Raw genomic sequence first — 22,162 nt, 5'->3', positions numbered from 1 at the left:
TATTTTGGTAGAGATCTCTAGTCTTTCCCATTCTATTGTTTTCCTTTATTTATTTGTGTTATTCATTTAAGAAGGCCTTCTTATCTCTCCTTGCTATTCTCTGGAACTCTGCATTCAGTTGAGAATATCTTTCCCTTTCTCCCCTGCTTTCAGTTTCTCTTCTTTTTCTCAGCTAAAAAAGTCTCCTTAGACAACCCCTTTGCCTTCTTGCATTTCTTTTTCTTGGGGATGGTTTTGGTCACCACCTTATGTACAGTGTTACAAACCTCAGTCCACAGTTCTTCAGGTACTCTATCAAATCTAGTCCCATGAATCTATTCATCACCTCCACTATATAATCATAGATTCGATTCGGTCATATCTGGATAATTCATGGTCTTCCCTACTCTTTTTAAGCTTGTATTTTGCAGAAAGAAGCTCATGATCTGAGCCACAGCTCCAGGTCTTGTTTTTGCTGTCTGTATCACGCTTCTCCATCTTCGCCGGCAAAGAACATAATCAGTCTGATTTTGGTATTGACCATCTGGTGATGCCCGTGTGTTGAGTCATCTCTTTGGTTGTTGGAAAAGTGTGAGCGCTTTTTCATTGGCTTTGCTCTGCAGAAACAACCCTCATCTTCCTGGCTGAGCACCTGTGTTATACCTGTCCATTGAAATGGCGCTTTGTAGAGTCTTAGTTTCACAATATGGTCATGTTCGTACATTTTACAAAACGACTTTTCTTGTCAAAAAGTAAATACAATTCATCATGTGGTTAATTCCTAGCCTTCTATCAAACTAACAGCCCTGATAAGAGCAACCTAACAACTGGTTTATAAATCATCTATCCTGCAAAGTGTGCTTGTCTTTTCATTTGTTTATAACAACAGGTGACAATACCATCTGCCAGCTTAACAAATGTTGTATATACCCCATGGTTCTTTGGAGATGTGTAACTCTTTATCATACTGGTCTTCAGATAAACACAGTAACACTCAGTCAATAATCAAATGCAAATTTGAGAAGCATCTGTGCTTTGTCAAGTGGTCCATGGTGGGTGAGGTTTATTGTTTCTGAGATGTACACAACAGAAAATGGCAATTTTGGAAGCAGCTCTCAGTTGCATTCTCAGAAGTGTTTGGAAGGGGCTGATAACACTCTCTCTTATGTGTACAGGATAAAGGAAATAGATCCCCTCATGAAGAGGACCCAACTACCTCTTAGTATTACTCTTAGCCTTTGAAGTTATAAGTTCAATGTATTGCATTTCCCCAGATCATATGGGTTCAGGGCATCTGAGCTTCACAGAGTAAAAATATCTTTAGGTTTTCACAAAACCAGTGTATATGTGTAGCAGGGATAGGTGGGATGAGAAGCTTTTCAAAACTAGAAAATTTTCCATTAAATTATACATTCTAATTTATTCAGTAGCAACTTATTTAAACTCTCCTTTATGATCATAAATTTCAGTTTCTGGTATGAAGATACCACATCTCAGTAGCCTCTTTTATATTCACTGATACCACAGCCTCTGTCAGGGCCAAGTCTGAGAGCTCTTACTGAAGTCAAGCTCTAAAACATGATCTGGATACTGTGTACAATGATGGAAAATATACCTCAAACTTTGAATATCAATTAAAGATTATTAACTCTTACCCTATTAACTCTTACCCTGTATATTTCCAGAACCTAGTTTGATTTTCTGTGCAATCATAAGTTCATTTTCTAATTTAAAATAACACTAATATAGAAAAAAAATCCATAGTTATTCCAACCAGCCGTATACTTCTGATGAAATTGCTCTGTAAAATATACATAAAACCTCCTATATCACTAAATCTCAATTACACTGTGGACTGTGAAAACCGACAGAAGGCAGTAACCTCCAAATGAGATTGGACTTCAAGCAAAATGGAGGCTAAGAAGCAGATTGGGATGACTTAACATTTTTGTACTTTTGAATGGTGATTGATTGTTGATTATTTTGTTGAAAGTAAATTGCTTTTACTTTTCATTTCCCTGCTTTATTGAAGTATGAATGACAAAAAATTGTATATGTTTAAGGTGAATAGCATATTATTTTGATATAAGTATACCTTATGCAATGATTACTACAGTCAAGCTATTTAACATGTCTCTGGCATCACATTTGATCTCACATAGGTATCATTTTGTGAATTCTTGAATAGTCCCAGAATCAGAGCATAGTGTTCATTTTCTGGTTGCTATTTTTAAAAAAGTATAACTTATATAATATTTTCCAATATTTAAAATTAATAATGTTTGGACTTTTGTGTGGTAGCTCTATAACTGAGGTATAAAACACTGTTATATAGCCCTTAATATATTTAGAGTCTAGGTACATATTACGAGACAGTTATACCTTATAATTTGCGTGATCTATTTGTTGACAGAAGTCACTCCATAAGTATCATTATTTTATATAGTCATGTCCACATCCAAAATATGTGGACATATAAATTGCATGTATATTATATATTAATGCATGGCCACCTTCCCTGGTGGCTCAGATGGTGAAGAATCCATTTGCAATGCTGACCTGGGTTTGATCCCTGGGTTGGGAAGATCCCCTGGAGAAGGGAACAGCTACCCACTCCAGTATTCTAGCCTGGCAAATTTCATGGACAGAGGAGCCTGGCAGGCCACAGTCCATGGGGTCACAAAGAGTCAGACACAACTGAGCAACTTTCACTTTCACTTTAATAGATTATTATATGTGTGTGCTTAGTCATTCAGTAATTCAGTCATTCAGTAATAGAAATAAACACATTTGTGTTTGAGTTTCATGCTTTTGAATTCTCAAGAAATAGCTTCATCCCTTAGTATTTACAAAACTACAAACAACCTTTGATCATTTTATTGATAAAATTTAAAAAATTATCATTGTCTTAGATACGTCTGAATACAAGAACATTATTTTCTTATAGTTTATTTCCAATACTATTATATACCAAATTAGTTCAATGAGTTCCATGCAGGATTTCTAGCACATATCATTACTGTAAATATACACAATTTTAGAGTATAATTCAAAGTTAGAACTTTCAGAAAGAATACAATGAAACAGTATCCTAAAATTGTCAACATATTTTGAAATAAGAAAACAGAGGAGAGTTCAGGCAATTTTGCTGCCTTTTATCGAAAGACCCATGATTATTATCTTATAGAAAAGCCATCAGTGCAATTAGCAGATTGTGCTTTACTGACCAGGCTGCTTTCTAATTCCCACCATGATATTGCTTGATTCTCTGTGCATTTACAGAACTATAATTACACCTGAGGGTTTAGACTTTGCTAGGCCAGCAACACTCTTGAAACAACTGGAAATGGGAAAGTGGCAGGAGGGTACAGCACCTTGGTGATGTCATTCCAGGAAAAGCTGCTCTGTCGATTAGCTGGTGAGATTGTGGACTTGGTCACTAATGGTGGACTTGGCAGAGCTCAGCTGGAGACCAGGGACTGAGGTCTGGGGCCAGCATTAAGTGTGGTTCTCAGTGAAGCAAATGAATTCAGAGAGAATTCAAAACCAAAACAAACAATAGCAACAAGCCCAGAGACTAAAGGGTCAATGTAGCAGGAAACAGCACTATTTTAAGAATTAGTTGTTTTTTATTTTGTCAGTTTGATTGTTGTTATATATATGTGTGTGTGTGTGTGTGTGTGTATAACTTTGATATTGTCTCCTGTTAAATGAGATAAATAGCTTTAGACTATTTTTCAACAATTTATAATACACATCAAATTCAACTGGACTTTTTTGCCTTTTCACCAATAACATTTGTACTACTTTGGGCAAACCTCTCCCCAAGACATGTGACTAACCAGTCACAGAGATAGACAAATTCTTAAAGGTGTCAAAGACTTTTGCACAAATCAAAGTTTCTTAAGCACTGTTTTGCATAGAGAGGTAATATAGGAGAGAGAGTATCAACTTCACTTATCAGATGTAGTTTCAAATTCCACAACTGCTGTTTGTTTTTCTTAAGCAACATATTTAACCTTCAGTTTAGTCAGTTACTCATCTATCAAATGGGTATTTTAATATCTTTCTTGTTTAGACAGTTAAATGAGATACAAACTAATAGTATCTGATAGATGAAATATGCCAGCTTTTTCACTCTACTCTTTCAGCTTCATCAAGAGGCTCTTTGGTTCCTGTTCGCTTTCTGCCATAAGAGTGATGTCATCTGCATATCACAGATTATTGATATTTCTCCTGGTCATCTTGATTCCCACTTATGCTTCATCTGGCCAAACATTTCACATGATGTACTCTGCTTATAAGTTGAATAAGGATGACAATGTACAGCCTTGACGTACTCCTTTCCCAATTTTGAACCAGTCAGTTGTTCCATGTGTGGTTCTAACTGTTGCTTCTTGACCTGCTTCTCAGGAGGCATGTCAGGTGGTCTGGTATTCCCATCTCTTTAAGAATTTTCCAGTTTGTTGTGATCCACACAGTCAAAGGCTTTAGTGTAGTCAATGAAGCAGAAGTATATGTTTTTCTGGAATTATCTTGCTTTCTCTGTGATCCAGGGGATGCTAGCAATCTGATCTCTGGTTCCTCTGCGTTTTCTAAATCCAGCTTGAACATGTGGAAGTTCTCGGTTCATGTACTGTTGAAGCCTGGCTTGGAATATTTTGAGTATTACTTTGCTTGCGTGTGAGATGACTGCAATTGTGTGATAGTTTGAATATTCTTTGGCATTGCCTTTCTTTGGGATTGGAATGAAAACTGACCTTTGCCAGTAACTATTAGGGAAATAGAAATCAAAACTACAAGTTATCACCTGTTGAGATGACTGTTAAAAGGTTTGAAATACCAGTTGTTAGAATGGATGTGGGGAAAGGGGGACAATTCACCGTTGTTGGGACTGTAAATTGGGCAGCCACTATCGAAAACAGTATTGAGATGCCTCAAAAAACTAAGAATAAAATTACAACGTGACTAGGCTTTTCCATTTCCACTCTTTATGCTAAGAACAGGAAAACAATAATTCAAAAGGTTATAGGCACCCCTGTTATTATCACAGCTTCATTTAAAATAGCCAAGAAATGGAAACAACCTAAGTGTCCATAGATAGAGGAATGGATAAAAAAGATGCGGTGGACATATGTGTGTGTGTGCATATACGACGTAGTACCGCAGAGATTCTTCTCTCAGCCACAGAGAAGAATAAAATCCTGACATTTGCAACAACATGGATGGACCTTGAAGGTATTGATGTTATGCTAATCAAAATAAGTCAGATGGAGTTAGACAAAGATCATATGATTTAACTCCTCTGTGAAATCTGAACAAAACAAATGATAAAATAAAAATAAATTTATAGATATAGAGAATATCTCAGTGGCTGCTAAAGGGGAAGAGGGTTGGTCGTAGGCAAAATGAGTGAAGGGTAGAAATGAGTCATATGGTTATGGATGGTAACAGACTTATGGCAGTGATCACTTTGTAGCTTCTAGAGGTGTCAAAGTGTAATGCTGTACACCTGGAATGTGGGGGGGGGAACAGTTTAACCTAATTATAAGGGGATTATATGAAGACAGCACGGATATTTCAGCATTTCTTGAAATTTCCAACTATAGAAAAAGAAAATGCTTTTCAGAAAGCCTTGCCAACAAATAAATCTTTATGATACATTCTGAAAAGGTGAGAATTATTCTCAGAACTGGGAGAAACAATACAGCTCTAGCACCTGATGGTTATTTCTGCTGAGATTGTAAAGCACTGAGAAAATGCATGTAGAGTTCTGATTAATTATCTATGGATCTGAGAAGAAGAATTGATAGCTTTAAAAAGCTACAGCCATTTTCATGAAGGAAGTTAAGAATGTTTATTGTTTACCTTTCTGGCTTTCCTTTGCTCCAAAGTATGAGATATTGGTCAAGATTTATTTTTTCCTAAACAATATCAGGAACTAGGCTCTAGAGAATCGTTTGAACGTTCTAAACTATGACGTGATGCAGTGGGTATGTTATTTATATTGTACAAAGAATTATCACAAATATGTTGGGTTCCAGAATCAGTTCAGTTTAGTGCACTCAGTCATATTCAACTCTTTGCAACCCCGTAGACTACAGCACACCAGGCTTCCCGGTCCATCGTCTACTCCCGGAACTTTGCTCACACTCATGTCCATCGAGTCAGTGATGCCATCCAACCATCTCATCCTCTGTCATCCCCTGATCCTCCTGCCTTCAATCTTTCCCAGCATCAGGGTCCTTTCCAATGAGTCAGCTCCTTGAGTCACGTGGCCAAAGTATTGGATCTTCAGCATCAGTCCTTCCAGTGAAAAATCAGGATTGATTTCCTTTAGGATGAACTGGTTTGATCTCCTTGCAGTCCAGAATAATGACACATTATAACCTTCTCTTTAGATATTGGGTCAGTTAAAACATTTTAAGGCAGTGACTTATAAAAGTGATACATATGTATCCGACACATTTCATCTTAACTCAAACTATAAAAACTCTTCTTTTGATGTAAGACTAAGGATTCTTCTTTGTGTGTGGAATCAGTAGCTGACATTTTCTTTCTTACATTAAAAAATCCGTAATTTATTTTCTATGGATATTTATGTGTTGGTTTCATTACAGTAGAATAAGAACTTAAAGATATAAAATCTTTTGGGAAAAGACTTCTTTAGATTTCATCATTGTTTTTTTCCAACTATCATTTAGAAATTTACTTTAATGTCTTTATGTAGACTTTATGTAGTCTTTCTAATATGTTAAATGTATTATTTTTAATTTTTAAGAATGTATATTTTTGTACTCATTAATTAACTGTATACATAATATTTGAGTTGCACAGTGATATACATTCGAAGTACAACTGATATAACCAGGTTTGAGTTTGTGTTTACAACAGGCACTCTATAAACACGTAAGTGATGGGAGCAGAAACACATGTAGCCACAATTTGCATCATGCAATTCAACTAATCAGAACAAAAGAATGTGGGAGTAGCCCTAGAATCCTATTATTTATGACCACGTTTTATTGAAATTCTACTGCTTGACATTGAACTCAAGACATGAGTATAATATTCATATTTATAGTTAGTTCTGAGCTTTGAAAAGCTCATAAATAAATTGGACCACTTAAAGAGATATAGCATCCCAAATTTATGTCCAGGTAATAGCAGCATTTCAGAGGTATTGTCTAATTTATCCCCCGTTGCCAGTGGAATGAAACTATATCACTGGCAGAGAGAAGACATAGCGTTTCAGAAATATGGTTCCATGCTGAGGGCTACATTATGTGGGAACAAATACGAACAATTGAATCAGGTAGTGTTTTGTGTTATATACTCAGCTTACTCATGAACCCACTGAAAATAATATATGGTATGATGAGTTCATTACATTAAAAATTTTTGAAACAAAGCATAGTGAAGTATGTGTGTGTGTGTATGTATGTGTATATGTTTATATCTACAAAAACGTACATGTAGCATATAAATCTATGCATATGTATTTTAGTATTACATGGGATGTGATATGATTATGGTCCAAAGCTTGGACTCTGGACAAATCATCTTTACTAATAACCATATGAACTTGGGCAAATTAACCACTCTCTCTGCCTTGGTTTTCTCATCTTTAAAAATGAAGATAATATTATCTACCTCATTAGATAAGCTTCTGTGTGTAAAATGCTTGGGATAGGGCTATGAATAGCAACTGTAGTATATGAAATATGTGTGCATACAGACAGAGAAACCATACGTGTGATTTAGGAATGCCTGTAATGCTTGAATTTTTAAATTTAAGGTATGAAATGCATTTCATAGCTTGACAGAATTTGTCATTTTAAGCCTGTACCAGTTATCTATGCTACATTAATGGAGTCTATGGTAAAACTCCTAAAGCCAATAGAGAATATCGTGTCTTATTACATTCAACCATGGACAGCCACCGACACCTTCTGTCAACAGGAAAACAAATATTATGACTGCCTCTTATTCAGAACAGCAGCTCCATATCTGTGTTGAATTCAATAAGATGGTTATTTTAAGGGCACATGAAGACATGGTATTTACCATGCCAGAAACAGCAGACCTCATGACAAATTCTAAAATGTGCCTTTAGCTGTCTGCAGTGATATTCTCTTGTATTCCTACTAGCTATTTCTGATATAACCCAGGGCTGCAGTGACTGCCAGTACATGGGAGTGATCTTGATAACATTTCTGCTTTCATTTCAACTCTTGATTGGCCTTTAGCAGTCAGAGTAAGTGAGGCTGTCATTCCATCTCCCATCCTTATGAAACTGAATTTTATGAAAGAGATGTAACCTAGAGTTTGAGAGGTTTGATTGACATCTTCCATATGGCTGCCTCGCTGCAGTCAAAGAAACAGTGCCTTGAAGCCCTGGCTGGTGCCTTCCTTAAAAAGGAGAACAGCAAGCAGATGGGAGGGAAAGAGACAGGGAAGACGCCAGAGTGCTGGACACTGTGATATCTACTTCTGTTTCCTGTGACAGGAAGTGCAGCTATACCACCAATCCTGTTAAATATACGGCATCTGTTTAACAGGGAATGCTGCTGACAGTAATTACTGTATTAGTTCACTGCCTTAAATGGGGGGTAAGGCCAGGAGGATTGGAGTGGCATTTTGCCTTGTTTTGAATTCACAAAATAAAATTATTTACAAACATACACAGATATTTATTAGGACCAAACCTGAAAACTGCCTAGACATTACTTCTCTGATAATGATATATGAGACATGTTTTTTGGACTCCTTATCTGCTTTTCAGAAAAAAAAAAAAAAAAAGTGTGTCTGCATTTTTACCTTGTTGACAAATTTCAAATTCTCCAGATGGCAGCTTTAATATGTTTAATGTGATTGTGCTGTTAAAAAATAGCAGTAGAGTTTTCTCTGGAGAAAGTCATTTGCTATGAGAGAGCGGTATCATATGATACATGAAAATAAGAACATTGCAAGCTATTTTTGTTATTTGACTTTCTCCGAGCTCTTGATGAATAAAAAATCCATAGTAAAAAAATAAATGATACTGATGATGAATTTAGCAACTTATTCTACTCAAATCTGAAAGTCCCTTATTGAAATAGAGTCAACCCATCCTTCATTTGCTCTGTTGTGTATTGGTAATATTAGCCACCTTTTTTTTAATGTTGTTTGTATATACTTGCTACATGAGCAATAGGGGGTTTGGCAATGGATCAGAACCAGATATATAGCTCCGCAGCAGGGATGCCATTTGAACACCTGGGCCCTCTTGAGAGTTTTGAGAATTTCTGTCTTAATAAGCATTTCAGATATTAGCATATCTCATGGTATAAGACTAATTCTGCCAGACAACGTGAAGTCTGATTCATCTCATTACCTGTTCCCAAACACACACCTCACTGATGCCTGAGACAGCGCTTTGCATCGCTCAGTATTGCAGTATACGATCAGTGCTGTAGGATACATGATTTAAAAGTTTATGGTCAAGGTCTTCTACACAGTGGACATTCCTACGTTATTAGTATTTAAACTATTTGTGCATTAGTTTCACCTTGAATCAGTTAAGACTTTGTTGTGGAGATACTAGAGATTCAAGGTCAAATAGTTAACATTAAAAGCTCCCTAACTCATACCTGTCATGTACTTTGAGTGAGCCGTGAAAACTACCAAGAACAGCTGGCGTTTTGATGTGTTCTGATTCTTCTGGGAAGTAGGGTTTCCAGTGAGGGAAATTATAGACTCAGTGGAAAAATCAAAACAATGATCCATCTACTCAGAGGACTTGGACTGTGATATTTTTAGCTTATTTCATATGAGCATAGGGAAACTTTAAACTTCTTCAATGAAAGTTTGGCTACTAAGGTATGAAACCATTTCACAGCACGACTCCAGATAAATGTCATTTTGTTGTGACTTTGCCGGATTATTAGTCTATTAAATGCATCAATAGGATAAAATTTGACCTTATTTTCAAAAGGTTCTGTCTTAATTGTAAATTCATCTGTAGAGCATTACATAATTTGTAATAATAGAGTAATAATGATGATGATTACATTGTGGGATAATCAATGATTGTGAATTTTCAAACCATTGAGCTATATATAAAAATAGTTATAGTGTGTTTTTTAATCTTTTGTAGCCAAAACAGAAATCTCTCATGCTTACATGTTTAGAGAAGTATTTGTTAGTAAAGCAGAATTGGTGCCCCTAAAAATTTTAAAATCAAAATCATAGGTTCTAATTTATATTTAGTTATAAATTGTTTGTGGTTATCAACATGAGCATTGATGTTAGAATGACTGGGGTTTGAGCCCAACTCTATAATCATGATCTTGAACAAGGGATATATTTCCTAATCCATACAATAAAGGTAATGATAGATAATCCTTGTAGAATGCATGATTTAAAAGTAACCACTGACTTACTACACTGAAGTGCTTATTAGGTTGCATGGGATATAATAAATACTCAAAGAATTTTGAGTAATTATTGTAAAAATAGTGTTTAATTTGAAAAAAATTCTGCTTCTAAAAATCAAATAATATTTAGTGTTTGTACACATACACACATATTTTCACATAGGAGCACACCGATCAAGTGATCATTTGACTTAATAAGCTCAGTTCCCCAACAAACAAAAAAATTTTTCTGTGTTCTAGTGTTAACTTTTTGTACTACTTTTTTGTAAGACTATTTTCTGTTTTTTTTTTTAAATCTAGTATAATATGCTAGTCATCAACTTGTCTTTTGATAGCATGAGTGTTCACTATGAAATGGTTATAAATTGCTATGCGGAATGAACAGCTGTGAGCAGTAATAAAGGATTCTGTTATCACAACAACTAGAATTTTAGCTAGCATACTTAGAATTATATATAAGTGGCATTGTTACACACAATAGCAGAGAAGGTCCTAAAATATACTGTTTGATTCCTATGTAGGTCAATTAAATAACCCTATTAACTCAACCTCAGAAATAAGTGTCTATGCATTTCAGTGAAGATTGGTTAAGAAATACCATGCATTGTGTTACAGTAATGTTTGTAAGAAATGTAAACACTTATTTTTATTTAGTTCCATTGAGCTTATGCCACATCTTCACCAGAATTTGCTTGAAAATCTTTACTGTGATTAACTATATGGAGATAATTTTTTTAAAAAATACATGTTGATTCTTATCTCATCTGAAAAATGGGGAGAATGATGGGAAATGCCAGAAGACTTGAGTTTCAAATCTTTTCTTTTTTAGCATAGTATTACAGAATTTGAGAGGAGGGCATAGGAGCCCATACCAGGATTCTTGCCTGGAGAATCCCCATGGACAGCAGAGCCTGGTGGCCTACAGTCTATGGGGTCATAGAGTTGGACACGACTGAGCGACTAAGCACAGCACAGAAATTGAAGGCAAAAGGATAAGGGGGTAGCAGAGGATGAGATGATTAGGTAGTCTTACAGACTCAATGGACATGAATTTGAGCAAACTCTGGGAGATAGTGAAGGACAGAGGAGCCTGACTTGCTATAATCCATGGGGTCGCAAATCGGAAAACACCACCACCACAGGAAAAGTACTACAATAGATTAGATACAATGGAGTATTGAAATAGGCAGGAAAACATTCATTAAGAAAGATTCCTTTGAATAATAAAGGTTATTCATGACTGCCATGTTATTATTTGCACTGTGATCAATAGAATGAGAAATACATGATCATTTCTAACCAAAAAATTCTACACAAGTGTTAGTCTGGAATAACATTTGTATTGTAATCCAGTATATAAACTTGTATTGTTGAAATACTAATCATAGCGACTATTTTAGAAAACAGCCTAGGCATTTTAATAAGTATTCTATGTACTTTATTACTTTAATCTTCATGAAAATCTTAGGAGCTATGTAATACAATATCCCTAATCTATAGATAAAGAAACAGATTCATAGCAATTAGGTTACCTCTTGCAGTAACATGGCTAGTTAGAGTTCAAACTTGACTTTCCAATTCCAAAACTTGAATTCTGTACCACTATGACACATTGATTTCTATTATAACCAGAGCCATTGGGGCCAGATGTCTTTTGGTGATGTTTTTGTCATTTGTATTTATGGTTTAATTTTTTGTCTTGCTTTTAAAGAAAGGCAATTAGGTGGAATGAGATAGAAAATCCTTGTTTCAACTGAATTAGGATAAATTGCTATCTGTGAACCATTTTTTATCAAACATCTTTCAATTTCATTTTATATCCTTTAGTGAATACCAGTGTACACACCAATACACATGAACACCTACCTGCACATACAAATGTACACACATTCCCACACACACTTGAATAATTTCAGTTACTTAAGAGTACCTAAAACTTCAAGTTAAGCTCTGAGCTCGGTTTTGTCCATATCTTACATGTGTAATCATTGCAGACCCTACTTTTAGTTTATTCTCTTCATTTCATATATGAATCAGGTCACTTGTTGAAATGAAAGAAATGTGTCTCTTCCATCACCTGCATGTAACATTTAAAAGATCGCATATGTTCTCACTTACCTTGTCCATTTTGAACACAGATAACCTTAAGTGGGGAGAGGGCATCATCAGTCATAATTACACAGTTTTGCTTTATAATATTGATGTTTTTATACGATATCACAAAGAACCCACCACCTCAACAATCTTATAAAGACCCAATATCTCTAGTCTTTACAGCCTTCTTGGGAATTGGCTTAAAAATAAGAGAAACTAATTTGTCTGATTCTGGAGGAGACAAATCTGAAACATGCTCAAAATTACAGTTCATTGTAGAAGACTTCAGGGGAGGGTAAGTAACCAGATTGTGGATGAGATCTAGCATGACAAGATGCAGCAAAGGGACAGAATAAACACAGACAGAATTAGCAGCTTTACCAACATAAGCAGACAGCAGTGACACAGAATATTCTGCCCCAGGGAGGCAGACACAGGAGAAACATAAATCCAAGGCAAGATCTTAGGGCAGGAACTTCTTGCCGAAGGACCAGACTCCTATATGAATCAAGGAAACAGTGCCAGACCTGTTTCCTCATTTCCTCTCGGGGTGTTTTATGTTCTCTCTGCAGCAGGAAATAGTGGATAAAACTGGGAGCAATAAATTGGCCATACTCTACTGGAATGCAGGAAGAAAATTTAGCAGCAATTCTGTTAACAAAATTTTGATAAATAGATAGCTATACTCTATGTCTGCTTGGAAGTTTATCTAAACTCCCACGGTCCTTATGGATGAAAGAGGAACTTTGAACCCATTCTGGGAACTGTTAAAGCCTATTTCAGTTTTCATCTTGATTTTCTCCCCTGTTTCCTACTCTTCATGCTAAAACAAAGCTAATTTTACAAGTTATCCTCTCCTGAAAAAAACTAAAATACAAATTATTTCTTTATTGAGTCCTGAATTTCCACAGTTTGTATGCTAACCAACTTTTGGCCGACTTTGTCATTTCTTTGACATTGCAGATGAACTTTCATTGGAAGCACTCTATCTGCCTAACATCTGTGTTACCTTATTTATTTTACTCAGAGATTTGAGAGTTGAGATGATCTGAAATCTCAGGTTCCTTAAGGGGAGTAGAGACATTGAAAGCAGACACGTACAAAGAGGAGAAAAGGGTACTCGTGTATAAGTGCAATTTCAGTTCAATTTCAGTTTATAATTTTGCTGTAGAAATTTAATTTGGTTGTTTCTAGCCTTTAACACCATTTTTTTTTCCCCTAATGGAGGAACTCATGTTCTAATGTGATAGGAAAAAAAAGCCTATTTTTTATCAAAGGTCATGAATAAGTTTTATTTTATATTATTTGTATAGCTGAAATTAAAATTTACAAACATAAGAAAATAATGTCAATATCTGGGAGAAAAATTTATTAAGAAATAATTGTAATTAGCAAAGTGCATTTTAAAGAAACTAGTTCCACACCCCACCAACTGAAAACAGCTAGCCCTAAGTGTACAATTTAAGTGTTAAAAATATATATTTTAATATATCCATTGGTTTCCTCATAAAAAATTAATGGAAATATCCAGCAAAGAAACAGAAACATTTTCCATTTGCCTTGCAAACACTGAAGCATATTTGTTTCAGACTGAATATTCTCCTATTAAGAGGTCAAACTTAGTTTAACAAACTATTAACATAATGGAACCCAATTTTCTCAGACGTAAATTGACGAGGGTGGAATGAGTCTCTTCCAGCTTGAAAAGTCAGTTTATTTATCAGGAAGACATTGCACAGGTACTTTTTATGAACATTTATTGCCATTGAAATAAGATAAATATTACTTAATGGTAATTATCAGAAAGGTTTTTGAAAACTTTTCAGTATAAGCATACTTGACTAAACTAACAATACGATTAGAATTCACATTTAAAATCATGCAGAAGAGAAAAGTATTTTTCATGTCTATGTATTAGTACATACATACATGCCAAAGAATAACAGTGGTTATAATATTTGAAATTATACAACTAGAATTTGACCCACCATTTCCAATTGTATATATGTGGATATATCAACACACATATACAAAGCTGTTTAATGCAACCTGTGTATATTAAAGTCCAACAGAATTTTAAAAACTATGAAAATGGAATATCTAAATAAGGGTAAAATGAGGTAGAGCTATGAAAACAGAATGTGTTGATGTAAAGAAGTCTCTACAACACATTACTAAGTAGGAAGTGCAAGTGAAAGGTCATATTTACATTGCAATCTCATTTGTGTAAATAAAATGATAGAAAAGAATGTGTGCACACACAGCAGATATTTGCCTGTATGCTTGCACCAACCTAACAATTTAGGAAAATCTATGAACTTTACCATTTTATCCTAAGTTGACACAGGTTGCTTTTGGGAATAGAACATAGAATTGATTGGTTTCTTCAAAGTTTGTTAAGTGTCTAAATAAATGTTGAGCCTTACCTAGGTTTCAAGCCAATGCAATCTTCATAACAGAATCGGAGAATGAGAGAAAAAGAAAATTGAATTATACATCAGTTTAGAAATACAAAACTCTGAAGTAAGTTTGTATTTAACCCAAACTGGAAATGTGATAAAATAGTATTCCAATTCAATAAAGATTTTCCCAGGAAAAAAATGTTAATTGAACCTGAGAAAACTTGTCAATATAATCAATCACATTGATGATCTAAAGGAAAAGAAGAAGTGATGATCTCAGATGCAGAGACAATAGTTTTAATAGCTGATACAGAATAGCCCCAATTTATGTTTTTAAAAAGCCTCAAGAATAGTATTTCTTTGTGGAAAGAAAAAATTGTGCAAACTTTTTCTTTGTGGAAAGAAAAAAGTTATGCATTTATAATGGGTATTGTGCAGAAGCCAAATGACCAAAAACCAGAATTTATATACAGCACAATAGACATAGGATATGACCACCCACTCCAGTATTCTTGCTCTGGGAAATCCCATGGACAGAAGACAGAGAAGCCTGGCAGGCTACAGTCCATTGGGTTCCAGGAGTTGGAGACGACTTAGCATATAAACCTCCACCACTACCAGGCAAACATGAAAGTTATTTATTCCCTAAAATGTTTTTTAGATGAAAATGTCATAAACACACACACACAAACAGCAATAATGTTTTTCAAGGCTATATGCATATATTTGTATGTCAGGCATCTCAAAGAGTATAAAGTAAGAAGAGTCCAGGGAACAAGAAAGGAGAAACATTGAGGCATGCATAGAAGGAGACAATTTCAGTCAGTAGTCAGTTCAGTCACTCAGGCATGTACAATTCTTTGTGATCCCATGGACTGCAGGATGCCAGGCTTCCTGTCCATCAACAACTCCCAGAGTTTACTCAAACTCATATCCATCACGTCGGAGATGCCATCCAACCATATCATCCTCTGTCATCCCCTTCTTCTCCCGCCTTCAATCTTTCCCAGCTTGAGGCTCTTTCCCAATGAGTCAGGTCTTTGCATCTGGTGGCCAAAGTACTGGAATTTCAGCTTCAGCATCAGTCCTTCCAATGAATATTCAGGACTGATTTCTGTAGGGATGGACTGATTGGATCTCCTCATAGTCCAAGGGATTCTCAAGAGTCTTCTCCAATACCACAGTTCAAAAGCATCAATTCTTCAGTACTCAGTTTTCTTTATAGTCCAAATCTCACATCCATCCACGACTACTGGAAAAACCATAGGTTTGACTAAATGGACCTTTACTGGTAAAGTAATGTCTCTGCTTTTTAATATGCTGTCTAGGTTGGTCATAGCTTTCCTTCCAAGGAGTAAGCGTCTTTTAATTTCATGGCTGCAGTCATCATCTACAGTGATTTTGGAGTCCCCCGCCAAAAAAAATCTCTTAACTGTTTCCATTGTTTTCCATCTATTTGTCATGAAGTAATGGGACTGGATGCCATGATCTTAGTTTTCTGAATGTTGAGTTTTAAGCCAACTTTTTCACTCTCCTTTTTCACTTCATCAAGAGGCTCTTCAGTTCTTCGCTTTCTGCCATAAGGGTGGTGTCATCTGCATATCTGAGGTTATTGACATTTCTCCTGGCAATCTTGATTCTAGCTTGTGCTTCCTTCAGCCCAGGATTTCTCATGATGTATTCAGCATATAAGTCAAATAAGCAGGGTGACAATATGCAACCTAGACATACTCCTATCCCGATTTGGAACCAATCTCTTGTTCCATGTCCAGTTCTAACTGTTGTTTCTTGACCTGCACACAGATTTCGCAGGAGGCAGATCAGGTGGTCTGATATTCCCACCTCTTGAAGAATTTTCCATAGTCTGTTGTGATCCACACTGTCAAAGGCTTTGGTGTAGTCAATAAAGCAGAAGTAGATGTTTTTCTGGAACTCTCTTGCTTTTTCAATGGTCCAACAGATGTTGGCCATTTGATCTCTGGTTCCTCCGCCTTTTCTAAAAACAGCTTGAACATCTGGGAATTCACAGTTCACATACTGTTGAAGCCTGACTTGGAGAATTTGGAGCATTACTTTGCTAGCATGTGCGATGAGTACAATTGTGCGGTAGTTTGAGCATTCTTTGGCATTGCCTTTCTTTAGGACTGGAATGAAAACTGACCTTTTCCAGTCCTGTGCCCACTCCTGAGTTTTCCAAATTTGCTGGCATTTTGAGTGCAGCACTTTCACAGCATCATCTTTCAGGATTTGAAATAGCTCAACTGGAATTCCATCACCTCCACTAGCTTTGTTCGTAGTGATGCTTCCTAAGGCCCACTTGACTTCACATTCCAGGATGTCTGGCTCTAGGTGAGTGATCACACCATCGTGATTATCTGGGTCATGAAGATCTTTTTTGTACAGTTCTTCTGAGTATTCTTGCCACCTCTTCTTAATATTTTCTGCTTCTGTTAGGTCCATACCATTTCTGTCCTTTATCGAGCCCATCTTTGCATGAAATGTTCCCTTGGTATCTCTAATTTTCTTGGAGAGATCTCTAGTCTTTCCCATTCTGTTGTTTTCCTCTATTTATTTGCATTGATCACTGAGGAAGGCTTTCTTATCTCTCCTTGCTGTTCTTTGGAAGTTTGGATATATCTTTCTTTATCTACTTTGTCTTTTCCTTGTCTTCCTTATCAGCTACTTGTAAGGCCTCCTCAGACAACCATTTTGCCTTTTGCATTTCTTTTTCTTGGGGATGGTCTTGATCACTGCTTCCTGACAATGTCAGGAACCTCAGTCCCTAGTTCTTCAGGCACTCTGTCTATCAGATCTAATCCTTTGAATCTATTTGCCATTTCCACTGTATAATCATAAGGGACTTGATTTAGGTCATACCTAATGGTCTAGTGGTTTTCCCTACTTTCTTCAATTTAAGCCTGAATTTGGCAATGAGGAGTTCATGATCTGAGCCACAGTCAGCTACAGGTCTTGTTTTTGCTGACTTTATATATCTTCCCTATCTTTGGCTGCAAAGAGTACAATCAATCTGATTTCAATATTGACCATCTGGTGATGTCCATGTGTAGAGTCTTCTTAGAAAATAAAATAAAAAGGAGCTCTGCCTTGACCAATGATGATTATTCTGATATTATAAGTTGATAGGCATGATCAAAGACATTCTCTATGCTATTCTAAAATAAATAAGGTGAAAAAGTCACATATATCCTGTACCCAGCATAGGCCTCCAACATAATCTATGAAAGCATTTTCTTTTGGAGCTAGGTGTGGCGAGAGTTCTAAAGTAGAGACACTGCACTGGCCATGCCCATAGGCTTACATTCCTCTTGGACCATTTACCATTTCTGAGACTGTAGGAGAAGCACTTAGACATAATACATCTTGGATTTCTTAGTCTGAAAAATAAGACGGTAATGTTTCTCTCTCTGGGTGTTGTGCAGATTCGATGAAGTGATATATGATCAGGGAGTAGTATGAATGCCCCACCTGTAGTGAGTGGTTTAAGGAATCGCACTCAACCATAAAAAAGAATGAAATATTGCCATTTGTAGCAACACAGATGGACCTGGAAATTATCATATTAAGTAAGCCAGAGAAAGATATGATATTGCTTATGTGTGGAATCTAAAAAAGAGAGAGAGATACAGATGAACTTATTTACAAAACAGAAAAAGGCTCACAGACATAGAAAACAAATTTAGGTTATCAAAGGGGGTGAGGGAATAAATTAGGAGGTTAAGATGAACATACACACTAATAAATATAAAATAGATAATCAGCAAGGACCTATTGTATAGCACAGGGGATCATTCTCATTATTTTGTAATAACCTATACAGGAAAGTAATATTGAAGAGAACATATATATTTTTGTGTGTATGTGTACATAACTGAATCACTATGCTGTACACCTGAAATTAACGCAACTTTAGAAATCAAGTATACTTTAAAAAATTAAAAAATAAAACATGCTCTTCCCTCTAGTGCCACAATTTCCCTGTAATTTCATAATTAATATACTTCCTCTAGGAAGGAATTCTTAGGAGAGTCTGTACCCACTTTATAAATTGTTATTCCCTTTGTATGCACTGAAATCTTCAATTCTTTGGCCCTAGATCTCAATAGTAGAACTTGTGGTAGAGCTTCTTATGATGACTAAAGAGCCTATCAAAAAGAGGAGAAATACTATATAAGTGAAATACTATAATAGCGGAAGTGCTATAAGTGAAAAACTGCACATTAGCTTGTTCAGTCTGCATAACCTCGTAAGTAATGTTTGATGGAACTATTAGTTCTGTCATAAAAAAGGTTGATAAATGTTGATGCAACTTCATTTTAGCTTTGCAGTCTTAGTGAGTATATTATCATCTATATATTTTTTATAATTAACGATGGCGCTTGCTCTTTTGTTCCATAATTGGAGCATTTATTGAGAGATTTCCCACTGTTTGAATGATGTGCTTCATCCTCTCTACTTTTTCCCTGCTGTGTCCCCACAGTTATGATGCTCAAAATTTATAGAGTTTAAATGCTTCTTGCTGCTGTTTCACATTTCTACTTACTGTTTATTCATAGGATAAGGATATGAGAGTTCTGTGTTAGAAGGAGCTTTTATATAGACGATTAGCAATGCTGAGAACATCCACTTATCTTTTGGTAACATTGATGGATTCCAACAAGGCACATGTAATACTGCTTAACATCACAAATGGGCCTCTTCATAAGAAGTGTTGACTGCATGGAAACAGTTGAAGGAGTGTTTCATCAGGAGACATTTCAGAGTTTATGAGGCTTGGGTTATGTGCATATTCCATGACAGACTGTTAATCAATCAGAATATCATATTCCACTGCTGGGACTCTGGTAGGTATTTTGTATTTAGAATATGTAGGATAGAATATAAATCCGAGATCCTCCCTGTCCCTCTCTCTCTTTTCTTTTTTTTTTAATTCACTGCCAAGACTAAGTGAAACTTAAGATTTTATTAGGCTGGACTATCGCTGTTACAGTATAACATGGTACCTGGTGTGTCTTAGGAAATAGAGGTGTTATGCCAACAGTTGTCATGAGTTTATTTTCTCCTTCAATGCCTGATAAGAAAATGTGCTGTCAGTTAAAGAAGTGCAGTGGGAATAATGATCATTCTAGAAGCCTTCAAACTAGGCTACAGGTATTTAATTAAAAAGTAAATTGTCTGTTTGAAGAGTTAGTATGTCCTTTTGACAAGAAGTATTAAAGCAGAGTGATAAAGTATAGTTAGTGACTTAGGGGTTTTAAAATCATTTTCCTCTAAATGCTAGCTGAAGACCAATTGTTGAATGTCTGTGCTTAACATCAGTTTCGTTTACAATGTTTTAGTTTGTTATCATTCCACCTGAGGGCAGGCAGGAAACATACAGCTGAGTTTAATTCACACCATTCCCTTTGCTTTGTTAGATCTGATGAGAGACTTGCTAGCTATTCAGGTTTCCTTTGTTGATGTAAAATGGCACTTCTGGACTACTGGTCAGTCTCAGGGGTTTTTTTTGTTTGGTTTTTTTTTTGGTGAGTTGCTTGGTTGATTGGTTTTGCTCTTTTCCTCCCACTGCTTAGATTTTTACATATGACTTAATTATAAGTTTCTAAGCACAGATAAATATAGAAGAATTAGAAATGCCTTGTTTCTTGTGTTTAAACAGTGATGCTTTATTTTTTTTTTCCATTGTTTGAAGTTTCTTATAGGGCCCTCCTTTTTTCCTGGTTACTGTAGATAACTGGATATGATAAAAAAAAAAAGTCACATTTGATTTATAATCTAATCCTCTTAAGGTTAGAAGGACCCTAGACATTAGTCAAAGTCCTACATTTTACAAATAAGGAATCAGACCCCCAGAGAAAAGAAATGACTTCCTGGGGCACTACGGCTCTCTGTGACAGAGCAACATCCAAAGTCTGGTCTCCTGACTTGCTGAAGAGTTCTTTTTCCTCTCCATCAACCCCGTGTGTTCCATTCCCAACTTATACAATGACATCTGAGCAGATTCTAACAACAAACCCTTCATGGGGACGTCATTCCCCAAGCTTGCTGGTTGATGACTTCAAGTGTTTGACAGTGCATATGACAATATAATTTATCCTGTGACTGCACAGATGACATCCTGCGAATACTACTTGATGCCGCCACAAAATCATCCCTGAAAGGATTGCAGCTGTCTCTGGATCCATAGCTCCCATAGTCTTCCTTTGAAATATACCCCAAAATGTCATTCTCACTGTTAAAGACAAATGCCAAATATGGTAACACATTTATAGTTGCTGATTATCATGTCAATGTGATCCTTTTTTTCTCTCATCATTGTGCTTATCTATATATCCTATTTTGCTATTCTAGGTTTGTGTGCTGGAGAGGCAAATATTTGACTTCCTTGGATATCAGTGGGCACCTATCCTGGCAAATTTTGTACATATTATTATCGTCATTCTTGGTTTATTTGGAACCATTCAATATAGACCTCGTTACATAACAGGAGTAAGTACCCTTCCTGTTTTCTAAAAATTTTATTGAAATAGAGAAAAAATATGCAAACTATATATGTCTTGAAAATTATTTGTAAACTCTATCTTTAAAGTAGCATGTGTTTGTTTATATAGTTTCATGTTATATCAAAAGTAATTTAAAAAACTGTCAAATTTAAAACACTTGGCAGTGAATAGCAATAAATGGTACTTTATTAAAGTACCAATAAATTGTACTTTCAGCAAATATTCTTTTGTAAATACAAGGACGATAGAAATGCTATGTGAAAAATTATAAAGTCTTGTTTTCCAATTTAACAGATTCTAGTGGGACTTTTCCCCATTTTAAATAATTATATTTTGTCAACTGAATAAAGGTAGTTTAAAATCAATACAAATGAACATATAGTATTAATGTAAAAATGTTAATACATATTAGGGTGAATATTTGACATACTTGAAAGCCAAAACAGTCTGGACCACTCTGTGTCTTTCACAATTCTTTTTTTGGCTTGGAGGAAGTATTTTGCATTCTCACTCAAGTTAAACTTACTTAACATAAAAGTGAAATCCAACTGTGTTGTAGTTGCTATGGGAACCATAACTTAGGATTTTTTACTTTTGTGTGTGTCTCAGATCTCAGCTATAGCTCTTCATTAATGTAGATTTTTTTTATTGCCATCATTTTTTTTTTTTCTGCTTCTTCTGTTTTTGACAAAGCAAAAAATGTATAGTATCTCTTTAAAATTGTAAAGCAAGTTTTTGATAAAGGCAT

At 35.6% G+C, this 22,162-nt stretch overlaps 1 protein-coding gene across 2 annotated transcripts in view; it reads left to right on the top strand.

The window, feature by feature from the left end:
- Nucleotides 1-22,162, top strand: part of NKAIN2 (sodium/potassium transporting ATPase interacting 2) — a 1,181,035-nt gene that overhangs the window by 529,938 nt on the left and 628,935 nt on the right. For both annotated transcript variants that reach the window (NR_198871.1, NM_001434919.1), the window contains exon 2: nucleotides 21,263-21,400. Coding sequence is in view for 1 of the 2 variants with exons in the window: in NM_001434919.1 (NP_001421848.1) it covers nucleotides 21,263-21,400 (138 nt within the window). In the remaining variant the exon portion in view is untranslated. The remainder of the gene's footprint in view (nucleotides 1-21,262; nucleotides 21,401-22,162) is intronic.

Source organism: Bos taurus, chromosome 9 (assembly GCF_002263795.3).
Source record: "Bos taurus isolate L1 Dominette 01449 registration number 42190680 breed Hereford chromosome 9, ARS-UCD2.0, whole genome shotgun sequence".
Taxonomy (NCBI): domain Eukaryota; kingdom Metazoa; phylum Chordata; class Mammalia; order Artiodactyla; family Bovidae; genus Bos; species Bos taurus.
Note: the sequence above shows the minus strand (reverse complement) of the source record. Positions and strands in the feature narration are given on the sequence as shown.